The sequence below is a fragment of the Coregonus lavaretus genome, assembly GCF_964263955.1.
Source record: "Coregonus lavaretus genome assembly, chromosome: 9".
Taxonomy (NCBI): Eukaryota; Metazoa; Chordata; class Actinopteri; order Salmoniformes; family Salmonidae; genus Coregonus; species Coregonus lavaretus.
Genome location: NC_139996.1, coordinates 54,399,508 through 54,420,312, shown reverse-complemented (window position 1 = coordinate 54,420,312; position 20,805 = coordinate 54,399,508). Strand labels below are relative to the sequence as shown.

Below are 20,805 nucleotides of genomic sequence, written 5' to 3'. Positions count from 1 at the left end.
TTACTCCATACATTATCCCTGACACCCAAAAGCACTCGTTACATTTTGAATGCTTAGCAGGACAGGAAAATGGTCCAATTCACACACTTATCAAGAGAACTTCCCTGGTCATCTCTACCAGGGAAGTTCTCTTGATAAGTGTGTGAATTGGACCATTTTCCTGTCCTGCTAAGCATTCAAAATGTAACGAGTGCTTACTAAACACAAATGCTTAGTTTGTAAATGATGTCTGTGTTGAAGTGTGCCCCTGGCTATCTGTAAATAAATAAACTAGAAAATAGTGCCGTCTGGTTTGCTTAATATAAGGAATTTGAAATAATTTATACTTTTACTTTTACTTTTGATACTTAAGTATATTTAAAACCAAATACTTTTAGACTTTTACTCAAGTAGTATTTTACTGGGTGACTTTCACTCTCACTTGAGTCATTTTCTATTAAGGTATCTTTACTTTTACTCAAGTATGACAATTGGTTACTTTTTCCACCACTGACGCACTTAGCTGTTCTACAAGTGGTCTGAGGCAGTCGGTAAATAACAGACGTTTTCAAGAGCAACTTTAGCAAAGATGGTTTTGGGAACCAGCTCTGAGATTTAACGATGCTCCTACAAAGGTTCTAACGATGACTTAGCCATAAGATGCTTTTGGGAAACCGGGCCCTGCTCTTTTCAGGAGAACTTCTGCAAAAGGGGCTTATGTTCATCCACCAAAACAAATCGGATCCTTGGTCGAGAATTGTCTGCCATTGTGGGTCAAACCTGAGGAAAGACTGAAGAGTTTGACAAGAGAGGAAAATAATCATCAATGTCCCACCCACACACTCAAGATTACTCCAAGGCCGGAATTCAATCATTGCATGTGGCACAATCTGCAACAATTGAATTCAGCCGCTGTTTTTCTTTTATTACTGACCTCAAAATTCTGCCTTTGATGTTGCAAATAAATCCATTGATGGGAAAGAAAAATAATGCTTAAACAAGTCAGTAGTACAAACCTTCTGTGGTTGTTAAATGTTTTATTTTACTTTCTCACATTTGTTTTTCACAAAGGGGTCTAGAAATGGTCAAGATCCAATGCAGTGACAATGATACTAACCTTTAGCTAACAATACAGCTACCAATAAAAAATAACAGCAATAATAATATTACAGTACATTAGAACAATAATTAATTCATGTCTTAATAATAATTATAAAGGAAAAAAAGTGACCCATGATGAAAAGAGGCCATTAGTCCGCTGTCGGGTGGCTTTTAGGGAAGCATCCACCAGTCTCCATCCACCGTCTTCTCCTTTAATTATATCCTATCTCCTATCATTCTGTTCTTCGATATCTTCTGTCCACTAACCAGCCTTCAATGTGTGCTAAATCGCCCCAAAAACATAAAATGTTTAATTGACAGGTGGCGCATAATCCCTGTTCCAAAAAGGTTTAGAATAGCCTACTGCAGCTCACGATTGAATGTCATACAACACATTTTAGAAGTGCGTTGTTTAAATCTGCATGAATAATCCTCAAGTTTTCAGATTAACCCTGCTGCAAGTATTATGAGTAATACAGACTTTTTTTGTGTATTTCAACATTGTTTAACAGACAGAGTATATAACCCTCTACGTATGTTTCTCTACATCTGTCTCTCTACCTGCTGAAGAGTTTCATGAAGCTCTGGAAGCCGTCCTCTCCGAAGAAGTCGAAGGAGCCCTGTGAGGTGCCCAGGTGTACCAGCAGCAGTACCAGCAGCACCACCACCAACAGGGGCACCAACAGGTTCCAGCCTGCCGCCAGGATGTTGTACCACTTGGCCTTGTCCGAGCACTCCTGGGCCAGCTGCAAGTTCCCCTGGGTCTTCTGGTCCCTGGCCTGGACAAGAGAGAGAAGCAAATGTTAAAAGCAATGTAGTGCTTTAAAAAAAAAAAAGTGTCTTCAATTGAATTGAGAGAGAGAGCGAGAGAGTTCATTTATTGATAGGGCTTAAATTAGGAGAGGCCTCTGATGTACATTTTCTAATGTTATCATAATGATAGGTTTTAGGATAATGTTTTTTCAATCTCTGGATATGGTTCAATTGAAAATTATGTCATAATGACACAAACGTATGTATTATGTAATTATGGTAATTAAGAGGTAATATATTCATGTAAAATATATATATATATTCTTCATATTTAGATCTGTGTCCATATTGTCCATGTGTTTCTAGTGGATATACTATATGTTTAAAGAGAAAATAGCGTAATTAATGAAAAAATCATCCAATTAACAATGGCAACATTTTTTCTCTGCAACTCTTCCAGCTATTTACTTTTTTCACAACTGCCACCAGTTTGGCGACAAAGCATATACAACAAAGACATATTGACATAGTAAAATAAATAAAAGTGTGTAAAAATAGAAATAATATTTAATACTGAAACCCTCATATTAAACACCAAACGCTATTCACTAAGTTTATGGGTTACATTTAGGAAAATGTTTTATAGCTTTGTCATTCTATTTTTTTTCTATTTTTATAATCCTATTTTATATTAAATGTTATGAAAATGTCATGAAATCCTTGAAAGTTTCAAAAATTCCAGTAATTTACTGGTAAACTTAGAAAATTACCAGTAATATACCCTCCCCTTTCAACCTACACAGGCCCACCATGTATGTCTTATGACCAGGTTTATACACCTGTATTTCTTGGCGAATACTCTGGTTGAAGTCGAAGCAGTGTTTCCTTTAGATTAGTTCTTATAAAGGCACAGAGGATTACAAACCATCATCTATAGCAGCAGGAACCACATTTTTATGCAGGTAGAATAGAGCAGGACTGGAGGCCTGCCCAAGTTAGTAATTGTACCGGGGAAAACATTGGTCTAAGACATTTGCCATATTTCTGCCCACTAATAACATATCTGGTTTATTTGGTGAAAAATGTAGTTGGCTGTAGACACTGATTTTAGGTCAGTTTTTCTTGCCCAAATAGTTAGGTTTAGAATTAGAATTGGATGGCAAACTGATCCTAGATCTGTGTCTACATTCATATTCTCCCCTGGAGCATGTCTGTACTCTGGTATGGTACTCCTGCTTCCCCCATGCTAGTCTTTAATCTCCCATCAGCACTTGCCTATTAGTAAGATGCCAATTACGCTAGTTTTAAACCCTTCAGTCTGTCAGTCAGGCTACCAGTGGTGGTGCTCATCTCTGTTTCATTACAGGGGAAGTGATTTTGGGCCACTGTGCCTGCTGGCTTCTTGCGTTCCCAGTCCACATCCCCCATTCCTGTGGTGCAGGACACACAGACTCCCTCATCTAGTTTGGCTTATGGAGAAGCCTTAGACAGTGCATGTATCTTACAGGAGTCTCAATATTAGTACAGTTATATAGTACTGTATGGCAGCTGTAAACATGGGCTTTGAATGGATGCAATTTAACACTCATTATTTGTGTTCAACTTATGCTGGCTGTTCAACCTATCTCTGTGTTGCCTCTATTTTAGCTAACAATACAACAGCTACAACATAATAATTAGTGAGACAGGTTGAAATAGAGTCTTGGGGAAAGAGAGAGATAGAGAGACTTGTAAAAAGTGGGAGAGATATAAACCTTGTAAAGAACTCACTTTAATGGAGTAGATGAGAGCCATGAATCCCAGACAGCAGAAGTTGACATACAGGGTGTTGCACAGGGACCAGACTAGGTAGTCACTGGGTGGCTTCTTGCCTGCGGTGCCCATATTCACCACGGTGGAACCCGCCGGCTTGCGAGCCGACTTGCAGTTGGTGAGAGGGGTGCAGTCGGACGGGTAGTTGTAAGTGTGGTTGTCCATTCTTTTGGCTTTTTCAATTCTTGTTATCTGGTCCTGAATGTCCTTGGTTTGTTGAAAAGAAGCTGGCTAATTCTGTGACCTGCCTTGCTCTGCTTGGATGGCTTCTCCTAGTGTGCCATGGCCCCTGTGTGGGGCTTTTATGCCCCTGTGGAGGTTGGTGACAGCGAGAGGGCGCGTTGGGCAGGGACCTGTAGGCCTGTCATTATGTGGTCGGGCCTCTGGGACAGACCAAGAGAAAAAGAGAGCGAACAGAGAGAGAAGGAAAGACTGAAAGAGACAGACAGACAGACATACAGCGAGAGAAAGAACAAGACACAGAGAGAGAGAGAGCGGGAGAGAGAGAGCGAGCGGGAGAGAGAGAGAGAGAGAGAGAGAGAGAGAGAGAGAGAAAGGGAGAGAGAGAGAGAGAGAGCCAGAGAGACAGAGAGAGAGAGAAAGGGAGAGAGAGAGAGAGCCAGAGAGAGAGAGACCAGTTTGTTGAATTCAGATCAGGGGTCTCTAACTAGATAGCTAATCGGTCTGCAGGCTTTTGTTCCAGCCCAGTACTAACACACCTGATTCAACTACTGTAATCATGGTCGAATAGTTGATAATTTGACAGGTTTGTTACACACTTGCTGCTGTCCTCAGTGTGAGCATTGTTTAACCCTATTCAGGATGGTACCTCAACTCCTGTATCTTGCAAATGCAACATTTAAATGATAATTTCAACTAGAGCTGGATTATGTGAAGCATTTATAGCCAAACATGTATATAGAGTGCATTCGGAAAGTATTCAGACCCCTTGACTTTTTTCACATTGTTACGTTACAGCCTTAATCTAAAATTGATTAAATAAAACATTTTCCTCATCAGTCTACATACAATACCCCATAATGACAAAGTGAAAATAGGTTTATAGAATTTTTTGCAAATGTATTAAAAATAAAAAACAGAAATACCTTATTTACATAAGTATTCAGACCCTTTGCTATGAGACTCGAAATTGAGCTCAGGTGCATCCTGCTTCCATTGATCATCCTTGAGATGTTTCTACAACTTGATTTGAATCCACCTGTGGTAAATTCAACTGATTGGACATGATTTGGAAAGGCACACACTTGTCTATATAAGGTCCCACAGTAGACAGTGCATGTCAGAGCGAAAACCAAGCAATGAGGTTGAAGGAATTGTCCGTAGAGCTCCGAGAGACAGGATTGTGTCGAGGCATAGATCTGGGGAAGGATACCAAAAAATTTCTGCAACATTGAAGGTCCCCAAGAAAACAGTGGCCTCCATCATTCTTAAATGGAAGAAGCTTGGAACCACCAACACTCTTCCTAGAGCAATCGGGGGAGAAGGGCCTTGGTCAGGGAGGTGAACAAGAACCCGATGGTCATTCTAACGGAGGACGCGATGGGGTGAGGTTGTGTTTCTCTAATGGGAGGTAAGCTTGGCTTCTTCTTTATATGGTGTTGAGTAAAGCTTAAACCATGTATTTAGATTGTAGGTAGGTATTGTAGTTAGGTATTGTAGGTAGTTTATCTAGGTAGTTATTGTAGGTAATTATTGTACGTAAGTATTGTATTCGGCTGAGCCCGGTGAGCACGAGGCTAGCTAACCCACTACCAGGACCAATAAAGCTAGCTAGCTAGCGGGTAGCTACTGGTAATTATTAGCAACTGTGGATAGTTGTTTCCAATGTTATTTCACGCTTAAGAGTACCTGTAATTATGCCAGCTAGCTATCTACCATTCAGCTGTTTTTCTAATCTCATTATCTGAAGCGTTAACGTTAGGTAGTTAGTAGCTACTGTACTCGAAATGTAGCTAGCTTGTTGCTACCTAGATAGCTAACTAAACAATAGCTGGAACGACCTAGCTGTAATGTTTGGAGACACTTTCTCTCCGTTGGGACAGACGCGAACTGGCTAAATCGATTCAGTAGCTAGCTTTACACTTAACTAGCTAACAGTAGCTACTAAGGGTAAGTTAAAACCTACATTTATTTTAATTTTATTTTACATACTGGTAACCAGAGTCGTTCAAAAGGAATTCAAGACATGGGTGACTAGTTAACGTTAGCTTGGCTCTCTCTGTGTGTTTCATACCGTGGGAGGAGGGGTTGGTTCGTTGACAGAGAGCAATGGCTAGCTAATATGCTAACTATTCTAGCTAGCTAACTAACTGACTGAATAAATTGACGACGTACTCACTCAAACTGTCAAAACTAACCCCAAAACTTTACACAACGTTAGACACAGACACGAATGATCTGTTTAGCGTGTTAACACACTATTGGTAGTTTGTTGTAACCGAGTATTGGTGTTAAACCGTGTTATTGGAAGCTAGCATGCTAGTTAGCTATGGCGTCATAGGATACGGTGCCCTGGGCAGTTTTCATGGAAGAATACTGTACCAAGTTAGCTAACTGAATAAACTAAGTTAGAGTCTATTCCTAGAAAACATTGAACCGCTGTAGTTTACAACAATTAGAATTTCTATAATGGAAGTTGGGAGAGTTATATTTGAGTGTTTCAGTGAAACGTAAGTGAGGGAGGCCCCACTCTCTCGCTTTCCCAGATGTTTAGTGAATTTCATTCCGATCTCCTTTGCATTATTGTAGCCTTTTCTGTAGCCTGTCAACTATGTGTCTGTCTATCCCTGTTCTCTCCTCTCTGCACAGGCCATACAAACGCTTCACACCGCGTGGCTGCTTCCACTCTAATCTGGTGGTCCCTGCACGCACGACCCACGTGGAGTTCCAGGTCTCCGGCAGTCTCTGGAACTGCTGTTCTGCGGCCAACAAGGCAGAGTTCATCTCAGCCTATGCTACCCTCCAGTCCCTCGACTTCTTGGCGCTGACGGAAACATGGATTACCACAGAAAACACTGCTACTCCTACTGCTCTTTCCTCGTCTGATCATGTGTTCTCGCATACCCCGAGAGCATCTGGTCAGCGCGGCGGTGGCACAGGAATCCTCATCTCTCCCAAGTGGACATTCTCTCAATTTCCCCTGACCCATCTGTCTATCTCCTCATTTGAATTCCATGCTGTCACAGTCACTAGCCCATTCAAGCTTAACATCCTTGTCATTTATCGCCCTCCAGGTTCCCTTGGAGAGTTCATCAATGAGCTTGACGCCTTGATAAGTTCCTTTCCTGAGGATGGCTCACCCCTCACAGTTCTGGGTGACTTTAACCTCCCTACGTCTGCCTTTGACTCATTTCTCTCTGCCTCCTTCTTTCCACTCCTTTCCTCTTTTGAACTCACCCTCTCACCGTCCCCCCTACTCACAAGGCAGGCAATACGCTTGACCTCATCTTTACTAGATGCTGTTCTTCTACTAATCTCACTGCAACTCCCCTCCAAGTCTCCGACCACTACTTTGTATCCTTTTCTCTCTCGCTCTCCTCCAACACTACTCACGCTGCCCCTACTCAGATGGTAATGTGCCGTCGCAACCTTCACTCTCTCTCTCCCGCTACTCTCTCCTCTTCCATCCTATCATCTCTTCCCTCTGCTAAATCCTTCTCCCTCCGATCTCCTGATTCTGCCTCCTCAACCATCCTTTCCTCCCTTTCTGCATCTTTTGATTCTCTATGTCCCCTATCCTCCCGGCCGGCTCAGTCCTCCCTTCCTGCTCCGTGGCTTGACGACTCATTGCGAGATCACAGAAGAGGGCTCCGGGAAGCCGAGCAGAAATGGAGGAAAACTAGACTCCCTGCGGACCTGTCATCTTTTCACTCCCTCCTCTCTACATTCTCTTCCTCTGTTTCCGCTGCTAAAGCCACTTTCTACCACTCTAAATTTCAAGTCTCTGCCTCTAACCCTAGGAAGCTCTTTGCCACCTTCTCCTCCCTGCTGAATCCTCCTCCTCCTCCCCCTCCCTCCTCCCTCTCTGTGGATGACTTTGTCAACCATTTTGAAAAGAAAGTTGACGACATCTGATCCTCATTTATTAAGTCAAATGACACCGCTGGTCCTGCTCACACTGCCCTACCCTATGCTTTGACTTCTTTCTCCCCTCTCTCTCCAGATGAAATCTTGCGACTTGTGACGGCCGGCCGCCCAACAACCTGCCCGCTTGACCCTATCCCCTCCTCTCTTCTCCAGACCATTTCCGGAGACCTTCTCCCTTACCTCACCTCACTCATCAACTCATCCTTGACCGCTGGCCATGTCCCTTCCGTCTTCAAGAGAGCAAGAGTTGCACCCCTCCTCAAAAAACCTACACTCGATCCCTCCGATGTCAACAACTACAGACCAGTATCCCTTCTTTCTTTTCTATCCAAAACTCTTGAGGGTGCCGTCTCTAGCCAACTCTCCTGCTATCTCTCTCAGAATGACCTTCTTGATCCAAACCAGTCAGGTTTCAAGACTGGTCATTCAACTGAGACTGCTCTTCTTTGTGTCACGGAGGCTCTCTGCACTGCTAAAGCTAACTTTCTCTCCTCTGCCCTTATCCTTCTAGACCTATCTGCTGCCTTTGATACTGTGAACCATCAGATCCTCCACTCCACCCTCTCCGAGTTGGGCATCTCCAGCGCTGCTCACTCTTGGATTGCGTCCTACCTGACAGGTCGCTCCTACCAGGTGGCGTGGCGAGAATCTGTCTCCGCATCACGTGCTCTCACCACTGGTGTCCCCCAGGGCTCAGTTCAAGGCCCTTTCCTATTCTCTCTATACACCAAGTCACTTGGCTCTGTCATATCCTCACATGGTCTCTCCTATCATTGCTACGCAGACAACACACAATTAATTTTCTCCTTTCCCCCTTCTGATAACCAGGTGGTGAATCGCATCTCTGCATGTCTGGCAGACATATCAGTGTGGATGTCGGATCACCACCTCAAGCTGAACCTCCCGGGGAAGGACTGCCCGCTCCATGATCTCGCCATCATGGTTGACAACTCCATTGTGTCCTCCTCCCAGAGTGCAAAGAACCTTGGCGTGACTCTGGACAACACCCTGTCGTTCTCCGCTACTATCAAAGCGGTGACCCGATCCTGCAGGTTCATGCTCTACAACATTGGCAGAATACGACCCTACCTTACACAGAAAGCGGCACAGGTCCTAATCCAGGCACTTGTCATCTCCCGTCTGGATTTCTGCAACTCGCTGTTGGCTGGGCTCCCTGCCTGTGCCATTAAACCCCTACAATTAATCCAGAACGCTGCAGCCCGTCTGGTGTTCAAACTTCCCAAGTTCTCTCATGTCACCCTGATCCTCCGCACACTCCACTGGCTTCCAGTTGAGGCTCACATCTACTACAAGACCATGGTGCTTGCCTACAGAGCTGTGAGGGGAACGGAACCTCCTTACCTTCAGGCTCTGATCAGACCCTACACCCAAACGAGGGCACTACGTTCATCCACCTCTGGCCTGCTAGCCCCCCTACCTCTACGGAAGCACAGTTCCCGCTCAGCCCAGTCAAAGCTATTCGCTGCTCTGGCACCCCAATGGTGGAACAAGCTACCCCACGACGCCAGGACAGCGGAGTCACTGACCACCTTCCAGAGACACTTGAAACCCTACCTCTTTAAGGAATACCTGGAATAGTATAAAAGTAATCCTTCTACCCCCCCTCCCCCACCCCCCCATAAAAAAAGTGGTTGTCCCACTGGCTATCATAAGTTGAATGCACCAATTTGTAAGTCGCTCTGGATAAGAGCGTCTGCTAAATGATGTAAATGTAAATGTAATGTAAATGTCTCTCTGACAAAGCTCCAGAGGTCCTCTGTGCAGATGGGATAACCTTTCAGAAGGACAACCATCTCTGCGGCACTCCACCAAACAGGCCTTTATGGTAGAGTGGCCAGACGGAAGCCACTCCTCAGTAAATGGCACATGACAGCCCGCTTGGAGTTTGCCAAAAGGCACCTAAAGACTCTCAGTGTCACGAATTCCGCCGAGACTGCTCCTCCTCCTTGTTCGGGCAGGCTTCGGCGTTCGTCGTCTCCGGAGTACTAGCTGCTACCGTTTGATGTTCTCTATGTTTGTTTGGTTTTGTCTGATTAGTGCACCTGTTCCATATCACGTATTGATTATGTCACCTATAAGTTTCCTTTGGTTTTGTTTGTAGTTGTGTGTTGTTGTCCGCCTGTCCGTTGGTGATTTGTATTTGCTCTCTTGTATTTTGTGTATTGACGCACAGTATGCGTAATCGCTCGCCTCCGTTGTGTTAAGGCCCGTTATTTTGTATTGTCGTGTTTTGACTAGTAAAGTCTGTTGGACTAAGCTTCTGTGTCCTGCGCCTGACTCCAACACCACATCCACATCAGCTCGTGACACTCAGACCATGAGAAACAAGATTCTCTGGTCTGATGAAACCAAGATTGAACTCTTTGGCCTGAATGCCAAGCGTCATGTCTGGAGGAAACCTGGCAACATCCCTACGGTGAAGCATGGTGGTGGCAGCATCAGGCTGTGGAGACTAGTCAGGATCGAGGGAAAGATTAATGGAGCAAAGTACAGAGATATCCTTGATGAAAACCTGCTCCAGAGCGCTCAGGACCTCAGATTGGGGGCGAAGGTTCACCTTCCAACAGGACAACGACCCTAAGCACACAGCCAAGACAATGCAGGAGTGGCTTTGGGACAAGTCTCTGAATGTCCTTGAGTGGCTTAGCCAGAGCCTGGACTTGAACCCGATCTAACATCTCTGGAGAAACCTGAAAATAGCTGTGCAGCGATGCTCCCCATCCAACCTGACAGAGCTTGAGAGGATCTGCTGAGAAGAATGGGAGAAACTCCCCAAATACAGGTTGCTTGTAGCGTCATACCCAAGAAGACTCGAGGCTGTAATCACTGCCAAAGACGCTTCAATAAAGTACTTAGTAAAGGGTCTGAATACCTTTGTAAATGTGATATTTGTATTATTCTAAAAACCTGTTTTTGCTTTGCCATTATCGGTTATTGTGTGTAGATTGATGAGGGAAAACATCTATTTAATCCATTTTAGAATGAGGCTGTAACCTAACAAAATGTGGAAAAAGTCAAGGGGTCTGAATACTTTCCGAATGTAGTGTATATATCATTTGTGCACTTTTAAAATGTGGTTGTGTTGGTTCTATACCAGCTTTTATAATTAGAGACAGACCAGAAATATACAAATACATTTTTTGTAGAGGATGGTACTGCTCTCTACTGGGGAACCATGGTAGTGTCAAACTGAGGTTGAATATCAGTCATCTGAACTGTGAGACAAGATCGCCCTCCTATGACCTATTGTCTATTGTACACGAAGATGTGCTCTACTTCCGGGCACAACGCGAGATTCCCTTTTATGAGCAGGTTGTAGCATCACACTCCCACAACACTAGTCTATCCTGATGTAAGCACACACCCACCACCTACTCTATAGTCAGCTGGCAAACCCACCTCCAACCATGATTGGCTTTAGCCACTGTCTAACAACAGAAACTGCCCACCCTTTAGTGAATTTACATGTCAATCACAAAGACACAAAGACACCATTCCCATTCATGTAGCTTTCTGTGTGAAGGAGGGTGGGTCAAATGTAGGTGAGAAGCAATTGGACATTACTGCAAATTATTTTCAGAGCCTTTCATTGGCTCTTGTTGTAACAGGTTTCAGTCAGGATTATGAAAGCCCGGGTTGGGTGGGAGGGAGTGGATGGATGGGGGGGCTTTGAGGGGTACCACACCCGGGTGGGAAGGGTGGTGGGTGGTCATCCTTCTGGGGGGAATTTAAGATTTCTTTCTGTTGTTTTGGTCTCTGTTTTGTACCTGATTTGCATATTTTAGACCACCTTTTGCTAAATGTTAAATCCAAATGGCATTAGTGAATACCAAGTTCACTGTTAAGTGTTTGGTTCACAGAAAATGTACACATTGTTTTTATCAGAAGAGAAATGCGTGCTCACAATTGTGTTCACTGTTTCCGGCATTCAGTAAATACCACTGAACGAAATGTTCATTCACCCCATCAGTGTCATACCATGTACAATATAATGAAAGGGCTGTCTAATTTTAAAGATTTTTTTTTACAATATGCAGAGATGCAGAGAATGAGGTTGGGTTACTTCTAAGTAACTTTGGGTTAGCCTACTCCTAAATCATGATCTCCAACATTGTGACCTTCCATTGTAGAGCTTCGCTTTGAGGCCTATCAGTTGTGTTCCTTCATTGTATTCACCTTTCCTTATTTCTATTGTGAATTGTGTTCCTTTGCGCCAATGGAAAGCCTACAAAACTATGAGCAAACCAGCCTATGTATTGAATACATGGAATTGGATTGTGATGATACCGATGATTGGATCCTGCACACAATGTGCTTATTTTTTTATTTTATTTTATCAGGAATAATATTTGATTTGATGTGTATGAAATTGTTTGGTCAAATATGCATTAGAAGTAGAGTCATTGCCCATAATTCTGCATAGTTGTAGTTCCAATTTTGATCATCATGATTTAGTTATTACTACAAGGAAAATGTATAAATCTATTTTAAAAGACAGATTTTTAAAAGACAGACTAACTTTCTGTTTTGTCTGCTTGGACTCAAGAGATAAGTATGGTTGCATAAATCTTTTTTCAGGCAGTTGTGTTCTTTTGATGAATGTATTTGCAATTTTGACTGTATAATATAGTTTTGATGAATGTATAATGTTTTGAGAAGGCAACTTCATTTTGAAAACGCATTTACTGTTTTGCAAATGGCCAAAGAGTTCTGTGTCTTGTAAAATCTGTTTTGAAAATCGACAACATTGTTCCAAAAAATGCTTATACAGGATTGAGAAGAACTGTAATTTAGGGCTCTATTCAATCCGCATCGCTAAAATTCAGCGTTACAACGTGATTGAAATTTAAAGGCAATGTTCCTACGTTTGCGGAGCCTGCATTCACGGTAGACACTGCATATGTTGGCTCAATCGGAAATTACCTTTACATTTCTATCGCGCAGTGGTACATATTGAATAGAGCCCTAATATGAGGTCTGCAACCAATTTCTATTTTCTAACCCTTAACTTACTCTTCCATTCTGTTGGAACTGCTGCCAATAATTGATTATAATTATGATTTGTACATACACTGAGTATACCAAACATTAGGAACACTCCCAATATTGAGTTGCATCCCCCTTTTTGCCCTCAGAACAGCCTCAATTCGTCGGGGCTTGGACTCTACAAGGTTGCTGGCCCATGATGACTCAAATGCTTCCCACAGTTGTGTCAAGTTGGATGGACATCCTTTGGGGGGTGGACCATTCTTGATACACATGGGAAACTGTTGAGGATGAAAAACCCAGCAGGGTTGCAGTTCTTGACACAAACCGGTGCGCCTGGCACCTACTACCATACCCCGTTCAAATATTTTGTCTTGCCCATTCAACCTCTGAATAGCACACATACACAATAAAATCAATCAATAAAGAGCTTGATTATGTGATGCATTTGTAAACAAACCTTGTCCAAATATGGACTAATTAGAGACAGACCAGAAATATACAGCCAGTCAATATGCTATCAATTGTTAAAGCCACCCAAGCCGTAAACTGTTTTTTCTGCTTCTGCACGACAAGCGGTACCGATGCATCAAGTCTGACACCGACAGGCTCCTGAACAGCTTCCAGCCCCAAGCTATAAGACCGCTAAATAGCGAACAAAATGGCTACACGGACTATCTGAGTTGACCCTTGTATTTTTTTATTTTACACTGTCTCTATGCACACTCACAGGACTCTACACACTCATGTACACTGACACACCAACACACACACACACACACACTCACTTCATTTGATCACACACACATAACATGCACACACATTTATACTGACTCTACACACACACACACACACACACACACACACACTCACATACAATCATCATATACTATCCTGACGCCTAGTCACCTTACCCCTATACATATCTACCTCTATCACTCCAGTATCCCTGCACATTGTAAATATGGTATCGGAACTGACCCTGTATATTTCTCATATGTTTTTGTTCTACCTTATGTTATTTTTAGTACTACATTGATATTGATTACTGCATTGTTGGGTTTAGAGCTAGCAAGAAATGCTTTTCTATGTACTTTTGCATGTGACATTACAACTTGAAACAGTGCTGCACCCTACTGGGGAACCATGGCAGTGACAAACAGAGGTTGAATATCGGTCATCTGAACTGAGACAAGAGCGCCCTCCTATGGCCTATTGTCTACTGTACCCGATGAATATAATAATAATAATAATAATAATAATGAATATCTAATATCTAATGAATATCAGTCTACAGTACATATCCTACAGCTTTTGTCATCTTAAAAAGGTAAAACTTCTTGTTGAAACCTCCTGTTTAAAACCAAGAAATGTCAGGGCAATGCTTTGAGTTGTACTTTTTATGTAGAGCATTTGTATTATCAAATAATATAAAAGAAAATATCAGAATAATAAAAAGGTCAGATTATCATACAGGTGCAAGAGTGATGGGAAAACATTGTAATTCCATGCTCAAAATTACTGGTACAGTTTCACACCTGAGAACTCTTCATAATGGTTAAAAGTCTCAACATTTCTTATTTTATTCCAGCCACTTTGTTCAAGTGGCCCACTTCATTCAAGACGTGACATGGTACATCAGTTTGGGCTAAGTGGTTCTTACATAGGCTACATAAAAACACACACACGTAGTCTTGCACAGTATACCGACATTTCTGTACTTTTTCGATACTAGAACATGAAAAACGGTTCAGTACTAGTATTCTTCTTACTTTCAGTAATTACATTTACATTTTAGTCATTTAGCAGACACTCTTATCCAGAGCGACTTACAGTTAGTGAGTGCATACATTTTCATACTGGCCCCCCATGGGAAACGAACCCAAAACCCTGGCGTTGTAAGCGCCATGCTCTACCAACTGAGCTACAGGGGACTAATTCTGTCAAATGTGTCTCACGAATCAACTCTGTCTACCAGCGCAGCCAGTCCACTTTTAACGGGAAATAATGTGGCACGGCATATAGAGATGTTGAAACCGTTAATTACTGTCCCATACGGAAAAGGAATATATGGCAATATATGTATTTTACTTATGTTTTATATGGGTATATATGGTGGAAAAATATAGTTGAAGTCGGAAGTTTACATACACCTTAGCCAAATACATTTAAATTCAGTTTTTCACAATTCCTGACATTTAATCATAGTAACAATTCCCTATCTTAGGTCGGTTAGGATCACCACTTTATTTTAAGAATGTGAAATGTCAAAATAATAGTAGAGAGAATTATTTCTTTCAGCTTTTATTTCTTTTATTTCACATTCCCAGTGGGTCAGAAGTTTACATAAACTCAATTAGTATTTGGTAGCATTGCCTTTAAATTGTTTAACTTGGGTCAAACGTTTCGGGTAGCCTTCCACAAGCTTCCACAATAAGTTGGGTGAATTTTGGCCCATTCCTCCTGACAGAGCTGGTGTAACTGAGTCAGGTTTGTAGGCCTCCTTGCTCGCACCCGCTTTTTCAGTTCTGCCCACACATTTTCTATAGGATTGAGGTCAGGGCTTTGTGATGGCCACTCCAATACCTTGATTTTGTTGTTCTTAAGACATTTTGCCACAACTTTGGAAGTATGCTTGGGGTCATTGTCCATTTGGAAGACCCATTTGCGACCAAGCTTTAACTTCCTGAATGATGTCTTGAGATGTTGCTTCAATATATCCACATAATTTTCCTTCCTCATGTTGCCATCTATTTTGTGAAGTGCACCAGTCCCTCCTGCAGCAAAGCACCCCCACAGCATGATGCTGCCACCCCGTGCTTCACGGTTGGGAGGGTGTTCTTTGGCTTGCAAGCGCCCCCTTTTTACTCCAAACATAACGATGTTCATTATGGCCAAACAGGTCTATTTTTGTTTCATCTGACCAGAGGACATTTCTCCAAAAAGTACTATATTTTTCCCTATGTGCAGTTGCAAACCGTAGTCTGGCTTGTTTATGGCGGTTTTGGAGCAGTGGCTTCTTCCTTGAGGAGCGGCCTTTCAGGTTATTATGTCGACATAGGACTTGTTTTACTGTAGATATATAGATACTTTTGTACCTGTTTCCTACAGATGAACGTGGTACCTTCAGGCGTTTGGAAATTGCTCCCAAGGATGAACCAGACTTGTGGAGGTCTACAGTTTTTTTTCTGAGGTCTTGGCTGATTTCTTTTGATTTTCCCATGATGTCAAGCAAAAAGGCACTGAGTTTGAAGGTAGGCCTTGAAATACATCCACAGGTACACCTCCAATTGACTCAAATGATGTCAATTAGCCTATCAGAAGCTTCTAAAGCCATGACATCATTTTCTGGAATTTTCCAAGCTGTTTAAAGGCACAGTCAACTTAGTGTATGTAAACTTCTGACCCACTTGAATTGTGATACAGTGAATTATAAGTGAAATAATCTGTCTGTAAACAATTGTTGGAAAAATTACTTGTGTCATGCACAAAGTAGATGTCCTAACCGACTTGCCAAAACTATAGTTTGTAAACAAGAAATTTGTGGAGTGGTTGAAAAATGAGTTTTAATGACTCCAACCTAAGTGTATGTAAACTTCCGACTTCAACTGTATATGCCCATATATGCTTATATATGTATCCACACATATAAGTACATATATGCACGTATATACAGTACCAGTCAAAAGTTTGGACACACCTACTCATTCAAGGGTTTTTCTTTATTTTTACTATTTTTTACATTGTAGAATAATAGTGAAGACATCAAAACTATGAAATAACACATATGGAATAATGTAGTAAACACAAAAGTGTTAAACAAATCAAAATATAATTTCTATTTTAGATTCTTGAAAGTAGCCACCCTTTGCCTTGATGACAGCTTTGCACACTCTTGGCATTCTCTCAACCAGCTTCACCTGGAATGCTTTTCCAACAGTCTTGAAGGAGTTCCCATCACTCTGCCGTCAGACTCATCCCAAACCATCTCAACTGGGTTGAGGTCAGGGGATTGTGGAGGCCAGGTCATCTGATGCAGCACTCTCTACTATCACTCTCCTTGGTAAAATAGCCCTTACACAGCCTGGAGGTGTGTTGGGTCATTGTCCTGTTAAAAAACAAGTGATAGTCCCACTGTGCCCAAACCAGATGGGATGGCATATCACTGCAGATTGCTGTGGTAGCCATGCTGGTTAAGTGTGCCTTGAATTCTAAATAAATCACAGCCATTGTCAGCATCAAAGCACCCCCACACCATAACACCTCCTCCTCCATGCTTTATGGTGAGAACTACACATGCGGAGATCATCCGTTCACCCACACTGCATCTCACAAAGACACAGCGGTTTGAACCAAAAATCTCAAATTTGGACTCCAGACCAAAGGACAAATTTCCACCGGTCTAATGTCCATTGCTTGTGTTTCTTGGCCCAGGTAGGTCTCTTCTTATTATTGGTGTCCTTTAGTAGTGGTTTCTTTGCAGCAATTCGACCATGAAGGCCTGATTCCCACAGTCCCCTCTGAACAGTTGATGTTGAGATGTGTCTGTTACTTGAACTTTGTGAAGCATTTATTTGGGCTGCAATTTCTGAGGCTGGTAACTCTAATGAACTCATCGTCTTATCTGAATTTTTGCACTGCCCCCCCACCCCCACCCCCCACCCCATCTTTTTACCCCATCTTTTTACGCTGCTGCTACTCTGCGGTACCGGAGCGCCAAGTCTAGGTCCAAAAGGCTTCTCAACAGCTTCTTCCCCCAAGCCATAAGACTCCTGAACAGCTAATCATGGCTACCCAGACTATTTGCACTGCCCCCCCCTCTCCCACCCCATATTTTTACGCTGCTGCTACTCTGTTAATTATTTATGCATAGTCACTTTAACTCTACCCACATGTACATATTACCTCAACTACCTCAACTAGCCGGTGCCCCCGCACATTGACTCTGCACCGGTTACCCCTGTATATAGCCTCCCTACTGTTATTTTATTTTACTTCTGCTCTTTTTTTCTCAACACTTTTTTGTTGTTGTTGTTTTATTTTACTATATAATAAAAAAAAAATTATGCATTGTTGGTTAAGGGCTGTAAGTAAGCATTTCACGGTAATGTCTACACCTGTTGTATTCGGCGCATGTGGCAAATACAATTTGATTTGATTTGATTTGATTTAACATATACTACCGTTCAAAAGTTTGGGGTCACTTAGAAATGTCCTTGTTTTCTAAAGAAAAGCAATTTTTTTGTAGACATTGTTAATGTTGTAAATGGCTATTGTAGCTGGAAACGGCTGATTTTTTATGGAATATCTACATAGGCGTAAAGAGGCCCATTATCAGCAACCGTCAGTCCTGTGTTCCAACGGTGTTTGCTAATCCAAGTTTATCATTTTAAAAGGCTAATTGATCATTAGAAAACCCTTTTGCAATTATGTTAGCACAGCTGAAAACTGTTGTGCTGATTAAAGAAGCAATAAAACTGGCCTTCTTGAGACTAGTTGAGTATCTGGAGCATCAGCAATTGTGGGTTCGATTACAGGCTCAAAATGGCCATAAACAAATAACTTTCTTCTGAAACTCGTCAGTCTATTCTTGTTCTGAGAAATTAAGGCTATTCTATGCGAGAAATTGCCAAGAAACTGAAGATCTTGTACAACGCTGTGTACTACTCCCTTCACAGAACAGCGCAATCTGGCTCTAACCAGAATAGAAAGAGGAGTGGGAGGCCCCAGTGCACAACTGAGCAAGAGGACAAATTAGAGTGTCTAGTTTGAGAAACAGGCACCTTACAGGTCCTCAACTGGCAGCTTCATGAAATAGTACCCGCAAAACACAAGTCTCAACGTCAACAGTGAAGAGGCGACTCCGGGATGCTGACCTTCTAGGCAGAGTTGCAAAGAAAAAGCCACATCTCAGACTTCCCATCTTAATATTTTCTTTTTATTGGCCAGTCTGAGATATGGGTTTTTCTTCTTGGCCTCTGTACGCCTATGAGAGATGTAGATATTCCATAAAAAATCTGCCGTTTCCAGCTACAATAGCCATTTACAACATTAACAATGTCAACACTGTATTTCTGATCAATTTTATGTTATTTTAATGGACAAAAAAATTGCTTTTCTTTCGAAAACAAGGACATTTCTATGTGACCCCAAACTTTGGAACGGTAGTGTATGTTAAATCAAATCAAATCAAATCAAATCAAATGTTATTTGCCAAATGCGCCGAATACAACAGGTGTAGACATTACCGTGAAATGCTTACTTACAGCCCTTAACCAACAATGCATAATGTTTATATGTTACGGGAGCATTATTTCAGTGATGCTTGTAGTCATGGTAATAAAACAGAACAAACGATACAAAACACAAAAAAAAGGTAATTTAATCCTATTCATTTTCTTTTTTTCTCTCATCGCTTCTCAATTCAGCCATTTTACTGTTTTAAGCCGTTCCCACTTGTCCCTTTGTTGCACCCGGAAAGCGCTTCATTCTGTGGGGGAAAGCAACAAATATAAGATAAGAGCACATAGAACAGGGGTTGGGTTTTGGGTCATAAATACCTTTATTTTTTAAATGGAAAAACGTTTATGTAAAAAAACATAAACCAGTACAGCAATCTCAATACTGAGCCAGCTAACGGAGCCGCTAAGCTAATAGCAACACTATAGGCTTGACAGGCTAGCGTTAGCACAGTTAGCTTAGCGTATACAGTTAAAACAAAACAAAAAATACAACACTGTAATATATAACACTTGGGTGGGGAGATGTCAGGGCCTACACCATATAAACTGAGCAGAAAATAAAACACAAAATTACCGCAGAGGAGCTATAAATCAATAAATTCAAACCAGAGTATTATCTGGCGCCATTTCTTCTTATGTTATTCTATGGGCTAGCCTTGCTTAGCCACTAACCCAGTCATCTCTATGTCAAGATCGCAAACAGTTTTCACTCAATCAATTTACACATTTAAACTTTACACTTTCAACATAAAAGGTAAGTATCACTCAAATAACCATTTCAACTCTTAACATTTTCTATAGATAATGTGCTTGTGTACACCACTGTCACGCCCTGACCTATAGAAATCTAGTTAGTTTGGTCAGGGTGTGAATATCGTGTGTGTTTTCTATGGTGACATTCTATGTTGGTATTTCTATGTTTGGCCGGGTGTGATTCCCAATCAGAGGCAGCTGTCGCTCGTTGTCTCTGATTGGGGATCATACTTAGGCAGCCAGTTTTCCTGCCTGGGTTGTGGGATCTTGTTTGTGCTCGGTGAGTTTTGAGTTTGGCTTGTTAGTGTATAGCCTTCCGACGTCACGTTTCGTTGCCTTTTGTTGTTTTTGTATGTTTATTCAGTTTAATAAACATGTATGCATTTCACGCTGCGCCTTGGTCTGACCTGTTCTTCAACGACCGTGACAACCACATACCTGTTTAAGAGAACAAAGAAAAAAGAGAGTAGGAGAAATGGTAGAGTTGTCACAGGTCTGTCGCAGCCGGCCGCGACCGGGAGACCCATGGGGCGACGCACAATTGGCGCAGCGTAAAAAAATTAAATATATATATATAAAAAAATTGTTGTCACAGGCTTCTTCTTCGTGTGTTGTTGAGGGGAGGGGAGACCCAAATTGCTGTGCTCCCTAGCATGCATAAACAATTACCAATGAAATCCTTGGAGGACTCAACCCAAAATAATAGTGGATTACAACATTATACAGTCATTGATTACAACAAAATCTAAACCATGTTTTATAAATACAATGTGATTCCATAACCTTATGGGCAGCCACAATTATAGTCTACGAAAAAAAACATCTATACTTTCATAGGTTTCTGCGCATTTTCAAAACTTGTACATTACAAATTATAAACCTACAATAGTGTATGCCATCTCAATCTAATCTCAAAATGAGATGGCAACATCTACAGTAGATAATATTTGTGTAATCTCTTCACAGTTGTGAACATTTCATGGAACCAAGATCCATAGGCAAGGCTGTATTTGTATTTGTATTTGTATTTATTATGGATCCCCATTCTTCC

General features: G+C 41.8%; 1 protein-coding gene across 1 annotated transcript; it reads right to left on the bottom strand.

Moving 5' to 3' along the window:
* Positions 1-1,637: 1,637 nt before the first annotated feature.
* On the bottom strand, positions 1,638-3,810 carry ifitm5 (interferon induced transmembrane protein 5; the record flags this gene model as incomplete). The annotated part of the gene is made up of 2 exons (XM_084168964.1): positions 1,638-1,859; positions 3,604-3,810. The coding sequence occupies 2 exons, from the start codon at positions 3,808-3,810 to the stop codon at positions 1,638-1,640; spliced, it is 429 nt and encodes a 142-aa protein (XP_084025090.1).
* Between the last annotated feature and the right edge of the window lie 16,995 nt (positions 3,811-20,805).